Genomic DNA, 25,253 nt, shown 5'->3' with positions numbered 1-25,253 from the left:
TTGGTGTGCACAGTATCCAGTTAAAATATCTAAGTTGGTTTTTTTTCCCTTTTTTTTTCTTTTAGATTCAGGGGCTGATATAGTTTAATTATCTCTGAGCTCAGATTTAGTTATTTTGCATAATTTTAATCACTGATGGCCTAATTTTCATAGGTGTTAATTCCCACAGTTCATGCCGAATAGGAGAGGCAGGTGCTCACCCCTCTGGAAATGAGTCTTCAGGATCCAGAGTTCACAGTTGAGTATCTAAACCAGATACTGATAATGGGTTTTTCTTTAGTCAATTATTGTTTTAAGAGTTATTTCCCTAAAACAGCTCTTTCCGTGGCTGATGTGCGTGTTCTATATTTAAGCTTCTAGCTTTGAAAGTGTAGAGCTGCAGAACACAGTGCCATGAAGTGATGTGGAGGAGAAATCCTCATCAGCTGATGTGTGAGGAAGAGCACTTTTCATTGCTTTTATTAGAAGAGTGAGGCTGCATTTAGTGCTGCTGGCCCAAGAAATGAGATTAGGAGTTCTCAGAAGGAGCTACTAGAAGAAAAAAAATCATGGTTGTGCTTTTTATGTTGTGGGAATTCAAATATTTAATGCTTGTCTTGGGACATTCTTTGTTTTCTCTGTTTGTAATAAACCCTGTGAGTGCATCCAAAGTTACACGTGATATTGTATATTGTTTAAGAGAGCACGACAGCTCATGTGAGAAGTACCTGTAAATTAGAAGTAATTGGTGGTATTCACAACCATTTTCCATTAGTATCTTGCAAAAATCCTAAGTGCTTTGTGGCAAGAAATCATTCTTATGCCTGTATTTACAACATAAGAAATTAAGAAAAGATTGATGTTTGCTAAGGCAAGCTGTTATATTTATTTTTCATATAATTATGAGATGTATGTGTCCTTGCCATTGCTGTAGTCAGGACCTGCTACAGGCTGGGGATGATACACAGAATTATAATATGGAAGGCTCTTTCTGCAGAGGTGCCCCACTGAACTTGAGTTTATGGGTAGCTTTAACAACCATGGATCTTCCATAAGAGGAGAGAGCATTTGTCTTGAGAATAAAAGAAGGAAATTATTCTGTATAGTTTACGTAACAAAAAACCAACAAAGATTGTATGGAAAAAAAGTAAGCTATGAAAATTAGAGGAGAAGAGGAATAAAGCAGCAGAAGTGTGAACAGATTGGATATAAAACCAAGATTGTCTCAGATTTGTGTTCAGGAAGCTGAAGAAAGACTTCTGGATCTTATTTACTGCACTGAAATGGTGAAGCATGAATCAAAAATAATTATGCCTATGAAAACTGTTGTATTAGAAATCTGCTCTGCATTTTCAGACATGGTGGGGAAATAATTTTTGCTTTCTTCTGACATACAATACTTTTTCCCCTACAGTTTTAACAAGTTCTTCCTGGCACTTAAGCTTGTACATGCCATTGATGATTGTCCAGCATTCACATCCTGTGCCCAGGGATGTAATCCTTGTCTGAAAGCCATTATTGCTCTGGAGTTCTGAAGTGAATATAGAATTAAAATATTTTTCTCTAGAAAAATTCAGGAATTGAGAACTGAATTACTATAGCCAAGCCTTTGAAGAGTTTGGTAGTTCCCCAGGTGCTTGTAAAGCTGTCACCTGCAGGAAAGCTGCCCAGCACTTGGAGCTCTGTTGACATGTGCAGGGTTTTAGCTATTACATGCATTTTGGAGTGAAGATTCAGCTCTTGCCAGAGAGAGGTGGTTTAGTGGTTTGAGCCACATGTTTGAAAACGAGTTTTTGCACTTAATCGAACCTCTTAATCTTTGTTCTGTCTTTGCACCCTGCTCAAAGGGTTTGTCAGGATGATTTAGTGTTTCAAAAGGCCTTGGAGATCAGTGCTATGTGGAAAATTTTACACAGGCACTCCAGGCAAAGAGAAAATACCTACCCTTTTAAATTTAACATTTAGTATGTTTTGTAACATTTTGTAACATTTGGAAGTGCTGCTCTAAAGATTAAACCAACTTTATGCTGCCACCTAACACAAGCACCAATCCCTCGCCTCTAGTCTTGGGCAAAAACTTTATTTTACCTGATAACTTTTATTTCCAAAGGTTTGCCTGGAGAACTTCTGAATGGAAAGCTTGCCAAGTGTCCCTCCTCCTCGACCAGCAAGACCCTCAGCACCACAAGCAGATAGGACTTTGTGGAGGTGGCATCCAAACCCGGGAGGTCTTCTGTGCCCAGATCACTCTGGAGCTTGGTATGCACCAACTGAGGGAAGGTATGTGCATAGGGACTCATGAAGTATGTGCCTCCAGGAGGTCCAAGAGGAAGGGAAAAAAAAAAAAGGGTTAACATGCAGTTATTAATAGACTTTGGCTAACTAATGCCCTCATTTCCATGCTTACATGGGGATGTGTCACTCAGCATTGTAGGGAGCAGGAGGACGTGGTCCTCAGGGTCCTGAAGAGCTGCCAGGAGCCACATTCCTCCTGGGTGAACTTGTGGGAGTTCTCTAGGTGTACTTGTATGGGGGAGTTCACAGGGTCAAGAAACTAAATTTTGCTTGGATTTGAGTTTTCTTTGTCTCATATACCAGGTATCCCATTCCTTTGGTAGCCATTTATCTGTGGTTTTAGTCCTGGTTTAGAGTATAAAAAAAGATGTCACACTCCATTCCAGATGTACCTTTAGCTTCTGCTCCAGACTGATACACAATTTTTCTTGTGATTTGAAGGGGAAAGCAAAACCAATCTTCTGAGCAGGCAAGAGGGTTTTTGGCCTCTGGAAGTGACTTATTTTTCTAGAAGAATAATGAGCACATACAGATGCATGATGAATAATTCCTCTTAGACTGTTTTATTTACTCTGTGTGGTGCCCATGTAGTATATATTTTTTAAAAGAGATGTAAGATAATAAGAACACAATATCTTCTCTTAGATTTATTTACTTACAAAGGAAAAGCAAATGCTTTCTGGACACCCAATGTGTCCTAGCATCCAACACAGACTCTGAGGTGATAGGAAACCAAACCTGTTTTAATCTCCACTCAGTCCATGAATTAATTTCTCCCACTCATCTGCCACTACTTTGCTCCCCCAGCACAGACCCCCTGCAGTTGCTCTGCACAAGGATGTGATGCACATGCCTTTCAGAGCAAGAAAAGTGCTGCTGCTGAGAGGTCTGTTGCTTTTCTTGACTGTCTTCAGCCTTTAGACCACCTGTGCTCCATGCAGCCACTGTAGGGCAAGTTGGTGAGCAGCAAGCTTCAACTGGCTTCATTCACATCTTCATTCTTTTTCATTATTGTGAATTACTCAAGAAGATGAGAGGAATGTATCTGAGACCCTTACACCAACACAGTTCATAACAGAATTTGTGCTATACATCCAGTGTGTGATCACCTGCATTTTTTCACTTGTTCAAAGTTGAGTTCCATTAAAAAATTGAAAGCGCCTCCTATCAACTGCTTTTACAGTTGTCACCCTTATTTAGCAAAAATTAAGAATTGTATAGGCAACTGGAAAAATCACATGTGCAGAGCAGTTGTACAAGGTACAAATTATTACTGCATTCCCAGGCAGAGGTGTAGATTTGCAGCAGTCCTCAGAAAGAGAGAACCACTTATACTGTCAAAGTAGTCTCATGGAAATAGAAAGAAGCAAAGCCTTCCCTATTGTCCCTCCCTATCCAGTAATAACCAGTGTGTCTCACTTACTAGCTGATAATTTTTTGTTCTTTGAACAAATAAGGGATTGACATAATTTCTGTACTCTCTTCTGGTGATCTCAAGTCATAGAATAATTTTATTCATCACTAGAGCATCTCGTATTTTTATTTTATCATTTTTCCAGCGATGAGGAAGTGAATCCTTCTTTGTATAAGCAAATATGGAACCTAATTGCCAGGCTGTACAAAGGTACAGTAATTTTTCTTCCTTCACCTCTTGCATATCCTTAAAGGGATCATTCAGGAATCAAACAAGCGAGTCTAATAGGATATTACCATCCATCACACTTGTTATTCTTCTGGTTACTTGCAATGAGAATTTGGACTGAGGCCCAATGACATATGTGAAAGAAGATTTTGTCCTGTGGTCTCTCCAGCAGCATTCATGGATAAAATATGTTGAGTCCTTGTTGGAGACAGGGACCATCTGTGATGTATTTTTATGTATTGCCCAAAGCCCTTTCATTCCCCAGGGATATCTTTCACATTTTTCATTTGCTTAGCCTTCCTATCTATTTATTTTTGTATTAAAACCTGTCTATTTAGAAAAGGAGCCTCTGTTTTCCTGAATCCCTATATATCAGTTATTCAGAAGGTTAAGTCTGCTGAAATCTTTCATTATTTTGCTTGTAAAATTCCATCTTGAAGTTACTGGAAATGGAAAACTTTCACTCAGGTATTACTTTCAGAAATGCATTGATAAGCTTTCATTTCTTTCTCACCTGAGAGGTGACCTAATTAGGACATTCCTGTCTTGGTCCAAGTGAAGTTAGATTTTTTTTTTTTAGAATTTCAGGAGGATTTCCATACTGTTAACATGGGTGGGGAGTATTTGGAGGCAGAAAGTTTTCTCATCTTTGAAGTTCTTTGTAATATTCTTGCATTCTGAGACTTTTGCATGTTGACAAAGTTTGCAGGGAACACTTGCTAAATGTGTGAACTGCTCTGTCATTCAGGTTTCTGTATTTCTGTGTTAGCCAACGTGGAGGTGCCTGGGTTAGCTGTTCTGTCCAAGGAATCCACATCTCTATTCAGTTGTGTTGCTTTCCCTAATTTAGACTGAACTTTAATGTCATTAGCTTTAAACAGATAATTCTGTTTTCTCTTCAAGTATCTCATTGAATGTTAACACATTTAAATTTATGATTCTTAATTTTCACAGAGAGGTGGTAACCTGATACTTCAAGTTTATCATTTTTCTTTTGATATGCAGAGATGGAAGCAGCAAATCTACATGTCTGAAATTCTGTTGCTTTTAAGGAGGAGACAAATTTTACACAAAAAGTAGTGTAGAATATGCAACCTATGGTACAGCCCCAGTCTTCCCTGTTCATTTGTCTCTGGATACTCCCTGATCCCTGTCTGGATGTCCCATGTCTGGAACAAACTGTAGATAAAGTGGTGGCTACCCTTCTATCTACCTCTTTTAAAATGTGAAAGCAGAAATACATTTCCCACTGTCTAGTTTTGAAAATAAGTTGAAGATTTCTATTTTTTATCCTCTTTTGTAAGTGGGCTTTTTTGGATTGAGATAAGATTTTTGACTGTTTATTTTATAAATTCTAATCTGAAATTTCTTCTCCCCCAGTAAGCTTTCCCCACAATGTATTTTAATTATTCTGGGTGAACATCATTAGCCAACAGTCCCCCGTGTACCAACAAAAAAGGCATCTGGTAAAAATACGAAAACATATTATCTAATGATCAGCTTATAAAATCTCTCCGTTGGCACTACAGCTGTCCTCTCAGTCACAATAAGTAAGTCCAATAAGATGATAATTACAGTTCCTTTTAGAACAGGGAATGGTGTCTATGCTTATGTTCAATTAACAAACATATGCGGTTCCTACATTTAATCTTCTTCCTCATGAATTTTTTACCTTCTCTCCTGAAGGCCAGGGAGCATCCTTGTCTTTTCTAATTAAATATTGCTTTTTGGATTTATCTAAAGACTGTAACTCTTTATCTGTAGTCTGGGGGGGTGGCATCCTTCATGAAGTTCTTCAGAAGCATTTCCTTCCTTCACAAAACTACTTACCCCTGCCCTGAGGGACTGGGATTGCTGTTCTCTCCATATTTTCTGTAGCTCACTAACTAGGAATCTGTCTGCCCTGTCATCCTTGTGTAAAATTTGTGCTTTATACATCTTGACATTTTTTCTTTTTCACTTGTTTGAATGAGATCTAATTTACCTCTCACTTTCAGAATTTTCTTATAACCTTTTTTTTTTTTTTTTTTGAGCCTGTGTGCTTAAGTTTTAATTATAGGACTGAAAAGGCCTTTGTGAAATGCTGTTCTTCATTGAATCATCATTATTGTTTACGCAGCATAATAAAATTGGCTAATAAAATGTATCTTTTATTACAATCTCACCAGCAAATTATTGCGGCTTCCTATTTTTTTCATTCTTTGTTACTTTCCATCAGAAAATCCACATTAAATTCTTACACCTATAGCAGGTTTTAAAGTTTTTTTATAGTGTTTTTTTGCTTAATGAGTGTCTCCATCATATTTGTCTCCATGTTTTTATTTTTATTTGATTTTGAGTTTCAGCAGCAGGTACATGAGGTGCCTTCATTATTCTTAGATACCTTTTAGTGCTGCCTTGCAAAGCTATTTCTTATAGAAATCTGTATTGCTTTTAAACTCCTCTTTCCTTTGAGACATATTCAACAGTCACCCGTTGGTAGACATAATTTCTTGACTTATTCCACTGTTGTTCACCAGCCTATATCTTTTAGTCTGCTTTCAATTTAGTATGTACTCAAGTACCTTTTAATTTCTAAGGGTTACTTTTTGATCCATCCCTGTGTGTATTCCCTTATGTATTTTTATCTTACAAGCAATTATACTGACAGAATCCCAGAATGATCTGCAAGTGAAAGTGTTCTCCTGCACTTCCATCTAAGTCCTGCTTACACGTGTCTCAAAATGATAATTTTATAGCCTTTTTCCTTTCCTGTTTTCCACACTGCTTTTAATAGACAGAAACACCTAATCCTTTCTTATCTGATGAGTAAACTTCTCAGACTGTTCTTAATTCCCATGTGGCAGATGTTTTGGCACGGTATTTGATTTTCCAGAAATTACTGCCTATTTGGAGTTGCATAGAGACAAATCTGAGGACTCCTTTTATTCATATCTTGTATTATTCTATATTTATTCTCATCCTTTTCTTTCTGCCCTTTTGTCTTGTTTAGCTCTAAAAAATGTGGTTTTGCCTTCCCTGCTCTGTATGCTCAGTTTCCTAATGAGGGTGCCACGCTTTTTTCTCCTGCAAGTTCTTTGTTCTGCTCTGAATCATGATCTTCCCCTGCATGTCTTCTGGGGGATTAGTGTTTCAAACTGGTACATTCAGCATCTGCTCAATAAACCAGGGATGTAACTCACTGGAAGAGAGAAACCCTAAAAAAGAGTCCTATTTGAATGTGCCATCGTCCCCTTGGGTTCTGGATGTCCTGGGAGCCACCAGGTCTGACTCTTCCAAGACAGTAACTTGGTTGTGTAGGTTGTTATTGCTGTTATCATCCTGCATATTTATTGGGGAAAGACTGTGTTGATGGGGATAAGCTGCCCATAGGATCTGGCATGGGATATGTGCTGTTGGGATGGATATGAACCCTGTATGGAGTAGGAGCCCTGCAATAATGCACACTGGGGTTTTTTGGTGGGTTTTTTTTTTTTTCCCTCCAAATTTCTGCTGGTGAAGCTGCAGGAATGAGAGACTGATTTACTTGACAGAAACTGGAATTTAGGGACTTTGATGTTTAAATCCTGTTGTCCTTGTCTGGTTCATGAAATTGAAAAGGAATAGCTTAGAATATATTAGTACAGAGAAAACTTGATTTAGGGCTGTAGGAAGGAGAGAGCTAATGGTCAGCAGTGGTGTGAAGAAATCTTTGACTGGCTCCTGGTACAACAGGATCATTCAGCCTCTGGCTTAGCTGACCTGACCCACAGAAACCTTGTTCTCAGGTGGAGACAAAGCCCCCTAGGAATCCCTCTCATCCCAAACTAGTTATTTATCATTGGGATGACCAAACTGGATTGAAAAGATGAGAAATGCATCCCTGAAGTGTAAAATATATTCAGGCAAGCTTGCATCAGATTTATATTGCTGGGATGCCGAGTTATTGATCTGTAAGCTCACCAAATGCTGAGCAAAATTTATGAGATACAACTCACATAATGGAAAAATAAATATGTAGCAGCTGGCTTCTTCAGGGGAAACCCTTTAGAAGCAAGAAAGGAAATAATTTTATTCAGATTTTTGCTGTGTCTGACAGTAGTGTTTAAATGTGTATTTTAAAAAAATTAGTATGAATCCATTTGGGAAAATCATTTTCCCTAATGTCTTTTAGAGGTGTAATATTTTCAGTTCTTTCATATCTAGAAACTAATTAAAGTAAAGTGTAGAGGATAATGTGTATGAAGACGCTGACAGTGAAAGAAATGTCTCTTCTTAAAAGGTGCCTTATAAAGTATATGCTTTTCTTTTGTCAACAAGCTATTTGATATGACCATGAAATGTTTATCTCCTTATAATTACTTTTATTTATACAGCTGGTTTTGATATACAGCAAATAATATGCTGCCCAGTCAATTCACATGAGATTCTGTGTTTTAGTTCAGGGTTTTATCTTTTGCGTGATAAAATTTTAATTGCATTTGTATTTTTGTCATTATTTGCCATCACTGGAAATGGATTAATTTTATTTGAAATAGTGGTGGTTCTCTCTGAGTCGTTTTGTCCTGTTGTTGGTAAAGGGATGGGGAGCTGCATTGTGTTCAAACAATAACCCTGAGTCAGATGAAAAAAGAAATGGATTTGTATGGATAAGGCTACACCACAAACTGGGACACTGGGGAGAGATAAGGAAGCCAGTGGTGGCTGCTCTGGTCTTGGTGCAGGAGGCACTGGAGGTAAATGGAGATAAATGTTACATTAGGACAGCTCTGCATGGAGCTGCCTTCAGGGCCATGCCAGGAGTGCAGTAGCCTAGAATCTCACCAGTTTAGCTTTTGGCCACCTGTACAGCATCCCAGTATCATAGACACATGTGTTGTGGAGCCTTTCTCCTGGTATCAGGGCTCCTGCAGTGATGTGATGCTCACAGAACAGATTCTTGCTCCCTGGCGCTGCTTCCTGTTGAATGAGCACTCAGCTTGGGCAAGGGCAGGGTTCAGACCCTCATGGGGCTTTCATGGAGTACATCCCCACCTTTGTGTTTTCTCCCTGTTTTCCTTGTGGCTCCTCTCACCCTCTCTGGTGGTCTCCCTCCCTGACTTCCAGCATCTCATGGCCTTTTCTGGACAACATTCTGGAACATCCTCTTTTTCCTTCTCGTCATTGCATTCACTGGCATCCCAGAATCCCTGTTGCCTACATTGCTTTTCCTGGACATTTTCAATGTCACCTCTGATGCTCAGCTGTGTGCCAGTGGAAAACTTATGCTTACTCTGAACTTATACCAGATCATGGATATAAAGAATACCTCAGGTTGGAGGAGACCCTTAAGGATCATCAAATCCAACTTGATCTGCGATTACTCTTGATAACCTCTACAAATTCTGTAGTGCAACAACACAAAATCCCAGCTGGGGTCAGGATCCCATTGCACAGCAGAGGATATGGATGCAGGGAAACTTTCTCTTTTTTGAAGTCCTAACAGTCTGTGTCACTTTAAGAAAATTGCAAGGAGCTTTATTGTTCTGAAATACATTAAACTGCTGTTGCTCTGGGCAATCTGCTATTAACCCTCTTTCATGCTGTGATTAGCCTTCTATTCATACTTTGTTTCTTGTCTATTAAATAGATTTTAATTGAAAAGAGGACTTCAACTTTGTGCCTTGTGGCTTCAAAACTAATTGATTCTTCTTAAAAGCATCAAGGCACCTTTTCCAGCAGGCACAGGGTGCATTAAGCTTTGTAATGGAGAGATGCACTGGACTAGGGTTGGTGCCATTTCCAGGTTAGTTAAATTACATTCTCCACTTCTCCTTTGTCTAATCTTTTGTTTTTACCATAAAACAAGTCTTCCAAGTTGAAGCAAATAGTTACAAATGTTGTGCTAGGTTAATTTCCATTATGTTTTACACATGTTTTTATTACACAACTCAATCCTTTGTGATTTTCTTGGGTAATTTCCCTTCATATTGATCCACATGTCTTTGGTTTATAAATCCTGGCAGAGGCAGCAGGACTTTTACAAATATTTGCCATCTTTTCCTGGTACCCTGGAAATCACGAATTTGGCTTAGTTTTGCCAAAATACATAGTAAAAATCTGGATTTATTGCCTTGAGAATGGAATATTAGCTAAAATATGGCCAGACCAGTAAGAAACAGCCCTGATATTTTTTGCATGTGTTCCAGCTATGTTAGAGATATTTAAAAATGTCTCAATTAGGTTGTTTTTGTTCATTGTAAAAGGGAAATGAAGCTAAGGTCCAGGAAAAAAAGAAAAAGTATTATTTACCTCCTGATGACTTGAAAACCTAATTTTTAAAAGGAATCACTGCAAGCAAAATGCTGTTCTTTACATTTCTCCCTCTGTCTGGTCATCACTGCTTTTTGTCATAGTGTTGGTATGTATGCTTGCAAGTGTGAGTCTGTGTGACTCACAGCTAATTTATTTATTGCCTTAAAATTATGTTGTGGAAGTAATCATATCAGAGCTGATTTCCTCTTCCACCCTTACTCCAAATCACTACCATGGTAAAAATATATAGGGAAACAAGATACTTTAGAACCCAATTTATTATCTCCTGCTGGTAGCAATAACCTGAAAATAAGAGCAAAGAGTAAAATTCAAACTTGAGGCAGACACTGGTGCTGGGATCAGCTGTAGTTCCATTTATAAAGGAGAGGTTCAATGTAACAGCTATAGAAATGTGCAGTGTTTCAGAGGCTGTCAGATTAATGCTTGATTGCTTTTTCAAGTTTGTTCTATAGATTGAGAAGAGTACAGGATTTTAAAAGGTATGAAAAAGCATAATAAATAAGTTTTTGAGTCAGAGATATTACCTCCCATCCAGCTCTTGCCTGGCCTCTGCCTTTCCCCTTCTTCTCAAAAAGTGGCCATTATTTTTCTGAGGAAATTAATTACTCAAACCCCCTTTAAAAAAGAAATAGATATAGTTATATAAATTCCACCACAGAGTCAATTATCACAGTCCTAGCTATCATGTTAATTTATCATAGGCATACCAGTAGGTTTTTCCTGAATGGGGCATCCCCAGCCAGACTGTTGCTCCAGTGTGTGGCAATTTGGGCATTTAAAAGGTTCAGAAAAAAAACCCACCTTATGTTTCATTAAAAAAAAAATATCTTGAAAGAATAGTAGTAGAAAATCACAAAAGCTTCAAGCTTTTAAATAAAGCTGATGAAAATCAGACTTATCAAGCAAATGGCTGAAGAAGTGATGAAACTTTTAGAGGACCTCTCTGGTCCAGTCACTCTGGCTCTTGTGCTGGAAATTGTGGCTCTGTATACCTTCCTGGTTTTGGAAAAAGATGGTATTGTATATTCAGTTATTAATGCAGCTTGTTTCTTTTTATTCTTGACTTATTCCTGAAGACTTTCACTGGAGAATTGTAGTCAGTATAAAATGAGTATAAGCTGGCACAGATTTAGAATGTATTCGGATGTTAGATTAGAATAGTCTGGGTATTTTCTCATCTACATTTCACAGAATATATGGAATTACTCTAGGAAGTGAGTAAACAGGCAGTCTTACTCCAGTGACAAGTAGGATGTGGGTCCTGAGAAAAGAGCTCCTAAGGGAAGAAGAGAGCTCCCAGAGGGCATCACCCAATGGAGGAAGAGGAGCCGGGGCAGGGAGAGGAAGGCAGGAATTTTCTCAAGAATAGAAAGAAATCTTCCATCAGTCTGTCGTGGCTGCCAGGCTCTGCCTACCAACAAAACCTGCCCCTTTAACTTTTTGTAACCAATTTTTCCTTGTTTTTCTTTTATCCAAAATCAGTTCAAAGTACCCTTGGCACCACTGGTTGTAGCTGGTGAACTTTCAGGGCAGGAGAACCAGCTTGTTTTATCTGGTAGCTTCCACACTTAAACAGTTAAATCTGAATGTAGAAACAACCTGAACATCAGAGGTGGAAAGAGGCACTGGTAATGGCAGTGCCTTGAATTAGAGCAGAGTGGGACTGGGATATATTCCTGGGTTTGACCATCTGCACTCATTTTTCTTTCATTTCTTCAAGTGAGCTCTCAAAAATGATACACTTCTGCAAAGCTTGATGCTGAAAGGCAGGTTAAGCCATGCATGAGACTTCATGGTAAAATAAATACCCTTATCCTTAAAACTCTAATATTAATCTCATTCTGCCTGTCACTTCTCTTGCAAGGTCTCTAGAAAAGGTCTGTTTATGTTAGTGTTCAGGTGAATTGGATTTGTGCCATCATGTTGTAATCTCTAAATGAACATGTCAAAGGCCTCAGTGTCTCAGAAATCATTCAAAAAATGGTCTTTTTCGGTTATATATTATCCTTCAGCTTAGAATTAAATCACATCTGTTGTTTAATCCTGTTATGCTGATAACAAATGCACTGGTATTGCTCTGAAGTTTCAGGTCTGGGAAGTGCAAATCAAATTTTTTTTAGATTTTGAGCACTGAAGTCTTGTATTTGAAAAAAAAAAAGTTTATTTTCTTCAAATGATTAATTTTAAAGAAAATGTTAAAACTTCAGAAAAAGAGAAGATTACTCATACAATGGGCATATTTTTATAATCCTTTTCAAGTCAATTCCATGCATGGAAGCAAAGGAAAATAGACATTAAAAATAAAAATGAGGATAAAGTAAATTCAGTAGCTATAAAAATTAATGAAGTCTTGGTAATACCATGTCAGAGTAAACTCAAACATGCCTTTGCCTTTTGAAAGACTGCTTTGATATTGATTTATCTGAAGAGACAGCCAAATTCAGCCTATAATGTAATTAAAATGCAGTATCATATAATGACCCAGAAGATAGATTCAAGAGTCCCCTCTTTTCCTTCTTCTCTTTGTCCCAAATAAAAGGGAAAGAAAACCTAATTGAAACTAGTAGTCTCATACAATACATGAAAATACAAAGGGAATAATTTACTGTCAGTATCAACTTGCCTGGTACCTGGCAATGTTTGGGGTCAGCTCACCTCTTGGATGTAGAGGCTGGGAGATCCATGTCTGTCTGTCAAGGAGGTGCCTTGGCCCAGAGGCAGGAGAGATGCTTTCTGCAGATGTCTGTGTAAAAGAAACTGAGAGCTCTGCTCAATTTTTATTGAAAGTGGATGAAGAAAATTCAGAAGTCTGGACCTTCTGACTGTAATCTAGAGGTGGTATTGCTCCTGAAGAGGATGGGTGTAGGGAGATACTCTGTGCTCAGGCTTTGGTTGCCTGACTCTGTTGCAGCAAAAGCTTTTTGGGTTTCCTTTTTAGGTGTCTTTCTCTTTGGCACAGTGTAAAGATGTCTCCTTGGCCATAAGTGCAAGGGATTAGGTTCCAGTTTGTTGCTCCAGCATTGTAGAAACAGCCTTGAATATTTTTAAAGTACCCATATACCATTAAGCATAGTCTTAATCAGCCTGATGAATGGGGATGCTTTAGATAAAACTTTTAAGTGCCTTGCTTAACACAGGCTTAACTTTTTGCTCTGGGAGATAAGACCCTAAAGCACTGGATTTTGGTGACTTCTGGAAAGCAAATTCCAGCGGTAAGCTCCAGACCTCTTTGTGTTGGTCAGGACAGTTACTACCCTGCTATTTTTTTTTTTTTCTTTTTCCCCTCTTAGTTACCAGACCAGTTGATGGGAAGCTATGCCTGGGTCCTGCTCCCTCCAGCTCCCAGCTCTGTAACCTGCTGTGCTCCTCTGAGTGTGTGGTGTCCTTCTGGTCAGCCTGGGGTCCCTGCCTTCACGAGAACTGCCTGGACCCCAACAGCAGAAGAGGTAATGGTTGCTCTCATAGATTGCTTCTGGAGGGGGACCTGAAGAGGGTTGTGGAATATTATGATAAGGCTGCAAAAGCAGTGGTGTCAAATTCTTCATTGGGAGTTTAGTATGTTGGGGTTTTTTTTTGTTTTGTTTTGTTTTTTTAATAATCTAAAATAGGATGAAGCTCTTGTGCATACAGGAGTGGGATATGACCTCTAAAAGCTTTTTGCAGTATTCTTGAGAGAAGCCAAAAAAAAAAAATTTTTTTCAGCCTGACTGAGATCCTTTTATCGTGTGCTGAACTTGTAGGAAAGGAGGATTCCTTGGGCTCCATGGTGCTAGGCTTTCCCTCTCTGAGCCCCCTCAAATGTCCTGCTCCTTGGATTTGAGGGCAGTGCTGGGGGGAGGTTGGAAGGTGCCTCCCACAGCCCTGCCACCTTGGAGTTGGGCTGACCTGGGTTCCCATTGTTCTGGGTTTGGGGTTAAATTCCTGGTAGGAAGAGTATGTCAATATAATTTAACTCCCTTGGATCTTAATCAACTGGGGTGCATGTTTGTTGCTGCAGCACTTGGTTCATCGCAGACCTGTTCCTAAGGCTCTGAACTGGAAGGATGACTCATGGGGCTCATGTCAGGGAATGAATATTATTGTTTGGAAATCACATTTTTCAGAAAATAGCACAGATTTCTGAAGTGATTTGAGCTGATCACAGTTTTTCAATTTTTTTTTCTTAAATATTGTTAAATGTCAAAACTTGTAAATTTTTTTAATTTTTAAAAAAACATTTTTAAATTGTTTTGAGTTTCTCGTTGCTGGTTTGAGAATCCTGGAAATTTGATCTATGATACAAATATATATTTTATTTTTCCTTTTCTCTTTTGTGGCCAAGGCATTTCCCTGTGACCCCCACTTATGCTCTATATTTGCTCCTTGTGTGAGACTGTTGTAGGAAAGACCACCACGGATTTTTTTATTGCCTTTCTTAGAATTCTGTGTCATTTACATAACGAAACATGCTGAAAGAAACTTGCGTATTTGTTCTGCATTTTTTATAGCAACATGACTTTTGGTTTTGTGCAGAAGGAGGCAGATTATGTAATCAATTCTTTCATTATATCTGTAACCTTTTTCTTCCACTTTACATTTGAATCTTCCTGTTTAATAGGATGTCATTTTGAAGGTCTGATATGCATTATGTATCAGAAATCCTTACACCTTCATAAAGCAGAATACTAATTTCTTAGTAAACTGCTCTGCTGTTTCTCAAAACAAGCCTTTTCATTAGTAGGTTCCCAGGCAGAATATGGATGTCTTTTATATCTTTAGTTCCTTAATGGTTTCTCTATTTTAATGTTGTTATCACATTAATATATGCATCAGAGGCAAATTCATATATTTGTACATATGGGTTTCTGTCTAATGCCGATGAAAGGGAAAAAGAAATGTGGAAAATGTTGGTTGTTGGAATTTTTTGCCAACTATGAGAGTTTGGATGCCTGGACTGTGGGCACCTACAGCCAAGTGCCATGCCAGTCAGTTCAGTTGGTAAGTGTTGGGTATTTGGTTGTCTTTATACCCCCCAAACTCCAGATTCCCTGTATTATCCTCTTGCTAACAGATTATTGCTATGAATATTTTTTTTTTACTGTTGTCCAGATGATTCAGTTTCCCCTTTTGTCAGGTTTTAGAATGAGACACAGGCAAGTGATCGTGGAGCCGGTGGGGACCCTGACAGATTGTCCACATTTAATTGAATCCATTCCCTGTGAAGACCCAGTGTGTTTTGAGTGGATTGTTTCAGAAGGAATGTGTGTGACTCACCGTGGGAAATGTGGACCTGGAACCCGCATGCTGCAAGCTGTATGCAAGAACAAGAAAGGTGGGTAATGGTATCCTCTTAAAAGCCCCATGATTTTCCATGCCTCATTCTAAATTGACATTCTGCTGCAGAGCAATTGCCATGCTTTACAATAGCTCTTGACTGAATTTTTATGAAACTTTCAGACTTTTGAGTTGACTGTGATGCTCATGAGCACCTAATGCTGGTATTTCCTGAGATTTTGCCTGGAGCTTTCTATTCTGTTTTATCCCCAGGGACATGGCTCTCTACTGCAGTTCCTGTGTTGTCACTGCTGGCCTTATCATGGCAAAAGGGAGGTAGCAGGGGTCTGGAATTCTTTTTCTTTTTTTTTTTTTTTTTTTACATGTCTTGTATAAAGCAGAGCTGTCACTGAGGCCAGCAGCACTATGGGCACTCACAAAATAAATCCAGCCCCTAGGACTTCTTCTCTCCTCAGTTTTTAGCATGTGGTCTGGTTGTTTATCTCATTATGATATCTCTCTTACCATGGGCATGCTCAGTTGTGCTGCCAAAATTAATACAAGAATTAGATGTAAAGGAAATGATGGTACTAAGTAATGCTTTACTTGGCAGCAGCTTGAGACCTGCAGTGTGTTTGGTGTACAAGTTGTTAATAATGAATCAGTACATTTTTATATGACTTTTACAAACAACTAGCAAGAGCTTATTTCTTGTGCATGGTTTGAACCTCAGCCAGGAGTTTCATTTCTTGATAAGGTCAATGTTGACAGATCTTTAGATTCAATTACATGGAGCACAATTTTACAGTCCTTGGTCACAGTGAGACGCTGCTATAATCTCAAAAGTGGCAAAATTGTGGAACTTTAGAGTCTGATATTATATCTGAAATGGAAAATTCTTTTGCATGATGCCGAAACCCATCACAGGAAACAATTTCAAGCTGGTAACAAGAGGGGTTAATTGACAAGTGCTTAAAAATAGTGTGTCATTTACAAGATATTAGAATCTGACAGAATGAAATGGCTGAAGAGCACGGATTCTCCTTAAATACATTTAGAATCTGTGTGGTTTTCTTGTAATTTCATGTAAATGGGACAAAAAAAAAAAAAAAGAAAAATCTTCAACTGTTATAAAATCACACAGCCAGAATACAGTGAAGAGCAAAGAGCTATCTCTGAATTTTGTTTGAGTTATCTCTTTGAATTTCTGACCATAGCTGTAGGTCTGGTCCAGCAGCAATGTGTGCAGATGGAGACCCATATTGCTCAGGAGCAACCTGTACTTCACACCATTAAAATTGTGCCAACATCCATTTTTATGCACCAGCTTGGCACCTGGAAGGAGGCAGATAACGTGGCAGATGCTCATTGATCTCTGATCACACTGTGCTCCGTGGCTCTGATAGTTAAGGAGCCTTGCCTTTGAGGTGTCTCTTCTTCACTCCATTGTTCTAGAAACTATTGGGAGGCTCACAGGACTCTTTTTTCATTTCAATTACTCTGTGCATGTTCTGGTTGCAGAGGAAAAAAAAAGTGAGGACATTCTTCCCACCCTGCCAGCCTTAGGCAAAGATTGTCACTAGATAGGATCACCAGTTTGAACTGAGAAGGTTTCATGAGGCAATATCCAGATCAGTAGGCAGATTAGAAGCACTGGTTAATGAGATTTTTAAGATTTTCTGAATTTTTGATCCATTAAGATAGGGCTGGTGGACTCTGTAAATAAAAAGGGAAAAAGAAGAAATGAATTTGTTTTGTTTTTTCAGTCAGTCCAGTTGCTGTGTTTATAAGCTCTTTTCTTTCTGTAATGTTCTCTTAACTAGATTCCCATTGCAATAAGTGGTCTATTTTCTTGGATAAAAGCTGGAATAAGCAGCAGAGTTGCATAAAGTCTTTTACCTGGAATAACTGGTTAGTTGGTAGTGGAAAGCCAGTAGGGAGTCGTATGTGAGACATATCAATTACAGGTAAAGCAGCATAAGGCCTATGCTAATGCTTAGCATTATACAGAAGTTCAAAATTCTGTGCAGGTAACTACCCTGCTGAAAGCATTTAGGGTAGCTGCATTATGTGCTGGTATTTTCATTTATGTAAGTATCTTTTTTACAGAATTCAGCTCTGTATCCTAAAATCCAGTCATTTATCCAGTCATTCTGCCATCCGTGCCTGGCATTGTTGCTCAGTATTTCCACTGAATGCCAAGAGAAAAAAAAAAAAAGGGCTTTTTTGAGACCCAGTATATGACAAAACCCAATGCATCATGATCGTAACCACAGTTCGTTTGGGCTTGGAGTCTGCTGATTTGGGTACTTTGGGTCTTCTGTGTATCCCTGCCTGCAAGATATCTTCATTTTCATATAAATGCCGGACTTCTTGGCATCATGCTCTCCTCCTCTCCACAGCTGTGTCAGCTCACTTCTTTTTAGAAGTTAGAAGCAGCTGATCCATCACTTGCCTTTGTCAGCCCTACTACAGAAGAACTTGGCACCTTGCTCCTTGCCTGGTGCCTCTTTTCTCCTTTCTTTCCATTCACAGCAGAGCTGAACCTATTTCCCTCACTACCCCAAGCTCTGGGGTGTAATGCTGGGTGGTTATGTACTACTCTCCATGTCTCAGAGATCATGATGAGGTTGGTTTTTCCCTTACCAAAAATGACCTTTCATTACCTTCCCTGCACTGGGAAGCATCTGGCCATGTTTTTCCCTCTTCTCTCCCATGGCAGAGGACTCTGATGCTGCTGCCTAAACTTCGCTTCAGCAAGTTGGAGCCTGGGGTTTCATTTTTGTCTTTGTTATGTCTTGATAATGAAGTTAACAAGGAGTTAATAAATCCCACTCTGGTCTTCCCAGTGTCTCTCTCCCCTGCAAAGTCTCCTGCACTTCATGCCACCCCATGCTATGGGAAAACATTGGGAGGAACCTGTCTGGGAGGGGAGCCTGGAGCAGTGACTAATGAACTTCTTTCTCCATCTGAAAGCCCATCTTGGGGGCCTCTTAGTAGTGTCATTTATTTTTACTTTAAAAAGCCAAGTGAGGAGGTTTTGTGGTACTGACCCAGGTAACAAACTTGTGCTGCTCTGGGATGGAGCTGGAACAGCTCAGGGCTGAGTCAGACACAGGTCTGACTGCAGTGTGCTGGGTTTCTCTGAAGACTTCCCTGCCAAAACAAGTTCTCTTTGTAAGAGCTTCTATGAATTTCAGTGATGTAGCTCTCTTCTACTTTGTCTAGAGGTACAGAAATGTCTTTTTGTTTCTTAAACAGGTTAATGAAGGAGGTCCATAACGAAGGGGCCTCCATAGGACTCATATGGTACAGCATTTTTTCATGGAGTATCTGGAGTCTGTAATTTGTGATTTGCAGCAGTTTGCACAGATGAGGAGGAATGGGAGGACTGTAATCATCTCATTACTTTGTCATTCTTAGATGTCTGGCTGCTCCCACCTAGTAGTGTCTAAAATCTCTGTTAATAAGTTATTGAACATCCCTATGAGGCATGAAAGCAACTCTGGTCCCTATCCCTCCAGTGCACCTCTTTCATAGCATCTGAAAACAGTAGTGTAATAAATGAAAAGAAATGAAAAAACATGTAGAAATGCAATGAAGTAATGCACAGAATGGGAAAAGATCTATACTGCCTGGTTCTTCTAAACAAAATTTCTAAGCAAAGTGTTTTTTCTTTGGCTGCTGAAGGACAACAGATGCTTTTGGGGAAGTCTGTGAAGCCAAATGAAGAGTGCAGGAAAATATATTCAAAAGAAGGTTATGTAACTGCATAATTTACTACATTAATCTATAATTCAGATCAAAGAATTTATTTGAAAGTCTTTTTTTACATTCACAGACAGCCCAAGAATTATTTGTGATTTTTCTCAGAGTTGTTGATTTTGCTTGTTCAACAAGGAATTGAATAATCTCCTATTTGTAAGGTATTCTTGATCAAATAGTTGCAAGTATTTGACATCTGAATTTAGGCAGTCTTGATTAGAACTGACAAACATTACTGTGCATTGACCAGGTGAAAATAACTCCCTGAAAACTTTCCAGTTCACTTGCTCTCCTTAAATATTCCTGCTCAGTTGACACAAAACCATTAATGTGGTCAAAACTTTCTGATTTTAAATACTCTGACACTAGCCAAAACCTGGTGCATTTCATTTTTCAAAGACAATGACCCAAATCATCTTTTGTGTGCTCTGCTTCTCACACCTTTGGGATAGGTACAGGCACTTTGAGTATGATGAGACAAAGGGAATTGAATGTTGGAGCTGTGTGGAGAAACCTGCAGGTACGGCAGGACTTGGCACAGGGTCAAGAGGTAAAAGTTCAGCCCAAAGAGGACTTGTTATGTGCCTTCATAGGCAGTTTTCCAGTCTTTTGGTTGAGATGCTAAGAAATGCAACTGTTTTCAACATAAGAATATTGTTGGATTCAGTCTGATGGAGGACCTGGGGAGCCCTCATTATAGCTATTTTCCATATCTATTTAGGTTGTATTTATAATAGAAAGATAGATTGAAACAAGACATATGTTGAACTGAAGTGCTGTTTTTAGAAATGGTCATTACAACCATGTAAGTTGTGAACAGGGCAGTTATTAGAGAGAGGAGTAAAGCCTAAGAACATATGTAAAAGGAACTACAGCAGTAAGGTAATGAAATAACAAGTATGACTCATAAAAGTAACAATTAATTTCTCAAGCATTTTATAGATGTTTCTGACAATGCTGTAAACTAAATCTCACCTGTTAGTAATGCTCTTGAATAGACTGTAGAGTGTTATTATTCAGAATCATACCCCCAAGTTGTCAATCCATTTAGTTGTAATTCCCATGTCATAATTTATTAATTTGCTTTTACTTGTTCTGATTCCTACCAGAAGAAATATTGGTAATAAAGACAATTTCTGTGTGATAGTGAACAGTGTAGTGTCTCCATAATAAAAAATATGAAATAATTAGTACCTAGGCTTCATTGTTTTAATTAGAAGTTATTAGATCAGCAACAAGGTTGAATTCAAAGGTTGTGTGATTTTGCTGGATTCAGGGTGTTTTACTCCTAGTTAACAAATGTAATCATGGATCAAAAGCTGCCTTTCTGTACTGTCAGCTTGGGTATCAGGGTCTTTTTGTTTTGTGGGAGTTAAAATTCTAACAGTGCCAAATAATCTCCAGGTTCCTTCTTCATGTGGAATTCATGCAGTGACAGGGAGGTGGAGGTGACAAACCCAGAGCCCAGAAGAATGTTGTTGTCTCCCCTCTCCTGCATCACCCCAAATACTGTTCCTGGGACCTGTCACAGTGTCACCTCCTTCAGCAGGTTCTGTGCACCCTTCCCAGATGTGTCTGGCAAATGGATGATATCTGCTGGGTCCTAGGAGTCCTGGCTGTATGGGGGAAACCACCCTGCTATGGATAATCTGTTTGTTTAGAAATAAACCATGCTGCCATCCCCTTGTCATAGCTGTGATGGTGACAAGTTGATCTTCAGTATTCTCCATGGAATAAGCTGCTGGCTTCAAGCTCCAAGGGTTTATCCAAGCCAGAGATCAGCACCCATGGCCTGAACCCAAGCTCACTGAACAGGGCAGAAAAACTTGATACTGCTGCTGTCCTGGCACTGCTGGTTAGGGATGTTGCAGCACAAGAGTTGTAGTTTTCTGTGCAATCTCTCTGGGTCTAGGCAGCTGGTATCTAGAAGGTGGCACTTGCCAAGAAGACAAGAGGCTTTTGTTTTCTGAAAAAGAGTTAGCTGAAGAAGTACATATTAGGATTGAAATAAACCTGTTTGCAAATTTCTGTTCCATCTGACAGTTTTATTTGTAAAACTGGACAATAATATTTCAGAGTCAGAATGTTTCCTTTCGGTTTTTTTTTTTTAGATTAGAAAATGAATGTTTGCTTTTTAAATAAATGAACTGGGCTAGGTCTTAAACAAAATTTAAAAAATCAAAATGTTTTTAAAAGAGGTTGTTAATATAAAAGCAAAATACTCCTTTTAGATTAAGCAAACATTTTGCTTTATACTGAACTTATTTTTTTCCTAAATACTTCCCACACTCTCTTCAGTCTACTTAAAACAGCATTACAGGGTTTTTTCTTCCTTTTCCTTTTTTCAGTAGTGCTGTGTTGGGTTTTTTGTTTTTTTGTTTTGTTTGTTTGTTTGTTTTTTTCTTCTTTTCTTCTTTTTTCTTTTTGATTCCTTTCCCAAATAGAAATCCATTGTTCACACAGCTCTATTGACAGAGCAGACACTGAAATCCAGTTGGAATTGAAGCAGGGAGTAAAGGGAAGCAAGGTGATCAAAGCAGTGTTATTTTAAGACAAATATGTTCTGCCAGGACTTGACAGTGAAGCTCTGCAGTTATAGAACTGAAGACTCTTTGAGGGCAGCACATTAATAATTCCATGCTCAGGGACTTGTCCATACTTCAGTTCAATCAGAACCTGCCCTGTGGTCCCTAAGGACACTTGTCCACAGAAGCAGCTTGCAGTGTGCACTCTGCTTGGCCCACAGTATCACTGGAGGCTGGAGCATCCCAGGCAGCTGGGCTGGAAGCCTACAGAAGGAAAGGGCTGCAAGTAGACATGATGTCTGGTTTTATTCCTGGCTGAGGGAATGAAGCTAGCAGCTTTCTGAGAAGTTCTGTTTTGACATGTTAAATTTTTCTTGTAACGGATTAATTATACAAAATGAGTTTGCAGATTCTGTTTAGTTTCTCAGAGAAAAGATTTCCTGTGTCCAGTAAGTTTTAAACAAGTTCTTTCTGACATATCAGAATAAGATCTTAAATCTCTCTTGATGCCTTGTGTCCAGTGACATAGCACCATGTCTAATAATACATCTTGATTTTTGTTTCTCCTGCAAGTGTAAGCTTGGATTGTGATTGTTCTTTCATTTAGAAACAGAAACTTTTGGAAATTAAAAGAAGCAGTTTTATTTGTAAAATTAAAATACCTGTTTTCAAGTTAACATGGAAATGCATCTGTCTTTAATCTGACCATAATACAGGCAGTAACAAAAATTGATTTTCTTCAGTGATGCCTTTTCCCAGATCTGCCTTTGTCCAGAGACTTAGTGAGAGGGGTGAGTGGAGAGTGTAATTCTGAAGCTATACAGTCAGGGAGAGAACAAATATAGAGCTAAAAGTTAAATAGCTCAGTTGAGGAATCAGGAAGTGTTTTTTCTTAGCTTCTTAAATCAGTGAGGTTCAAAAAGAGAAACTTGCTTTGGTAAGTTTGTGTGCTGTCAGCATCTGCCAGACAGAACTTGAAATGGGAGTTTGGCTTGAGGAGGATGTGATTAAGACATGTACATTATGGACCATTCATGTACATATAAACTGGAGGTGAGACAGCTTTACAGCTGTAAGATTTGGCATTGTTTTGTAGGGAACTGTAAAATTACCCTGTTGCTTGACACATTTTCACATTCTGGCACGAGCTCTTCTAAGCCTGCAAGTTCCATTACTGCCATGGGGCTCATACCTGCTCTTAGTTCATGAGTGTACCCCACCACACCCCATCATGAGAGCTGTTGATTCCAGGTTTTCCTGACTGGTAGAAACACAAATCCTGAAAGGCAGCATGCAGAGCCTTTTAGCAGTTAGGTGAGATCCATACTTCTCATTTTGCAGCTGTGGTGGAAGGAGTAACACAGTAGCACATGATTTTTTTGTAATTTTTTGAGTAACACATGATTTTTTTGTAATCATGAAGATCGATGTGCTCATTGAGCAGGCTGTCTGGTAGGAGCCAGGTGGAGCTGATGAAGTTACCTTCATCAAGCCAGCAGCTGGTACCAGGCCAAATGTTTGATGTTTCCTGCTGGAAACATTTACAAAGACAAAATACAGATTGTGACCTCCTCTAGAACTGGTGCACTGGCAATTTGAGGACAGACATGACCATGAAATCAAGTGAACTTACTGTCTTTGTGTCCTCTACACAAAAAGATCGGCTTTAGGTTAATTTTTGGGTAAGTTGTTGAAAAGTGAGAGTTTTCATAGTCACTTTAAAAGTTTTATTTTGTTCAAGATTATAGCAATTGTATGGCCTGAAATCTGAGGCAGACAGAAATTGAAAACTCTGTAAGTGATGCTTGTGGTTGCTACATTTGTGTCAAGATCGGTGGCTCAGAGCCAGGCATATCTGAAATATCCAATGCTGGAAGGTTGTGGGTGTGAATCTAGGGACAAACTCCATCATATTTAATTAATTTTCTTTATCTTTGGATGCAAATATGTGGTGTGGTTTCCAGCTGTGCTTTTTGAAATGCTGGTGGCATGGTTGGCGTCAGTCATCCAGAAGGCAGCTGGAACTGCTATCTGGTGCTGGGATGTTGGCTCTATGTGCTTGGCAGGCAGAGATACCAGTGGAGTTGTTCAGGGATACAGCCAGCTTTCCTCCTCCTTATGCTTGTCAATACAAGGCATTAACAGGTACCTGGAAAAATATTTTTTCCGTGCCAGCTGAGCAAAATGTGAGCCTGTGATTGGTGCTGGATGCCTTGAAATAAATTTCTTTGCAAAGCCACCATTCTTTTCAGTATCTACTGCTCTTTTCCTGGTACTTAATCTCTCCAAAAAGATATTTTTCATGACTTCAGAGCAGCGTTAAAATGATAAGGGCAAAGGCTGTTTCTTCCCTATGGCTGTTTCAGCAGGAGGAGATGGATTTTCAAAGATCCAGCTCCAACTTGCATTAGTAGAGGGAGAGCAGCAGGTTCTGACTTCTTTCTTTTTTTAATGAACTTGAGCTATTAACGCCTGTAGATTTAGATCAAAGGTTCAAGGTAGCCCTTTCAGAAATGGGAGTTAGAACATTAAGAAAAATATAAACATCACTTAATATGACAAGATTTATATTGCCCTTTATGTTTTAAATGTTATTCAATAAGTCTGGCATGAGTTCATCTGAGTTTACTGTAAAGGTTACCTAAAGAGCATGGTGTGTGTGTGTATGCAAGAGGTTTAAAGAAACTGTATAGAAAGTTCCATATTTGTATATTAGGCTAGAGCAAATATGTACTTTAAAACTATTTATTTATAAACCATTTTTTGGTGTCTGGGAAATCTTTACTTAGTTTCCTACCCATTCACACAACTTTGCTGAAGGATCCTTTAGCTAAATCACAAGAAAGCCCAACACAAGTTGTGCAGGTGTGAGCCTTTCATTTAAGGAGCCCTTCTGAGCTTTCCATATTCAAGCAGCTGGTGACAATCTGCAGAATTGTTCACAAAATATTTGTTCTTAAAAAAACCCAAACCAAATACATTATTATTATTTTTTTAAAAAAGAGCGAATGGGGAAAGTTTCATGTTCTGCATACTTGTTTTCTGAGCTCTGGTGTTTGACCAGTCCCTGTCTATCCAGCAGACACAGCAGAAGGATAATTTTCCCCCAGGGGTGGCAATAGTTTGTGGCTTTCTCCACTGTTCAGCTGCTACTTTTAAAGGACTGACCCCTTTGTCAAAATTTATTTCCATTAATAATTGGTTTCCTAATTTTTTGGTGTCCAGCAGAAAGATAAACAGCACAATGGCATATCCTGATTTCCTTAGGGTGCCAGGCCAAAACAAGAAAAAAGAATTTTAATGCATTTGATACTTTCCACATTCTTAGTAGACAGAAAATTCCCCAGTTCTCTGTCCAAAGTTGTATCAGCCAAGGCTTTTTGCCAAGAGAAATACTCAAAACTGTTTAAAGGCTTTAAATTAAGTAGAAGGTCATTAGGGCAAAGAAACAACTGGCTGTATTTTATTAAATTAGGTGTGTGAGGTTTAGTGGGCTGGGA

The 25,253-nt window shown here is 38.8% G+C and overlaps 1 protein-coding gene across 1 annotated transcript in view; it reads left to right on the top strand.

The window, feature by feature from the left end:
• THSD7B (thrombospondin type 1 domain containing 7B) overlaps window positions 1-25,253 on the top strand; it is a 313,731-nt gene that overhangs the window by 119,749 nt on the left and 168,729 nt on the right. Inside the window, exons 6-8 of the mRNA XM_071746457.1 lie at window positions 2,090-2,259; window positions 13,501-13,656; window positions 15,324-15,521. Coding sequence (XP_071602558.1) covers window positions 2,090-2,259; window positions 13,501-13,656; window positions 15,324-15,521 — 524 coding nt within the window. The remainder of the gene's footprint in view (window positions 1-2,089; window positions 2,260-13,500; window positions 13,657-15,323; window positions 15,522-25,253) is intronic.

The sequence above is a fragment of the Heliangelus exortis genome, chromosome 6, assembly GCF_036169615.1.
Source record: "Heliangelus exortis chromosome 6, bHelExo1.hap1, whole genome shotgun sequence".
NCBI classification, from domain to species: Eukaryota; Metazoa; Chordata; class Aves; order Apodiformes; family Trochilidae; genus Heliangelus; species Heliangelus exortis.
The sequence above is the reverse complement of the archived record's forward strand: the minus strand, read 5'-3'. Positions and strand labels throughout refer to the sequence as shown.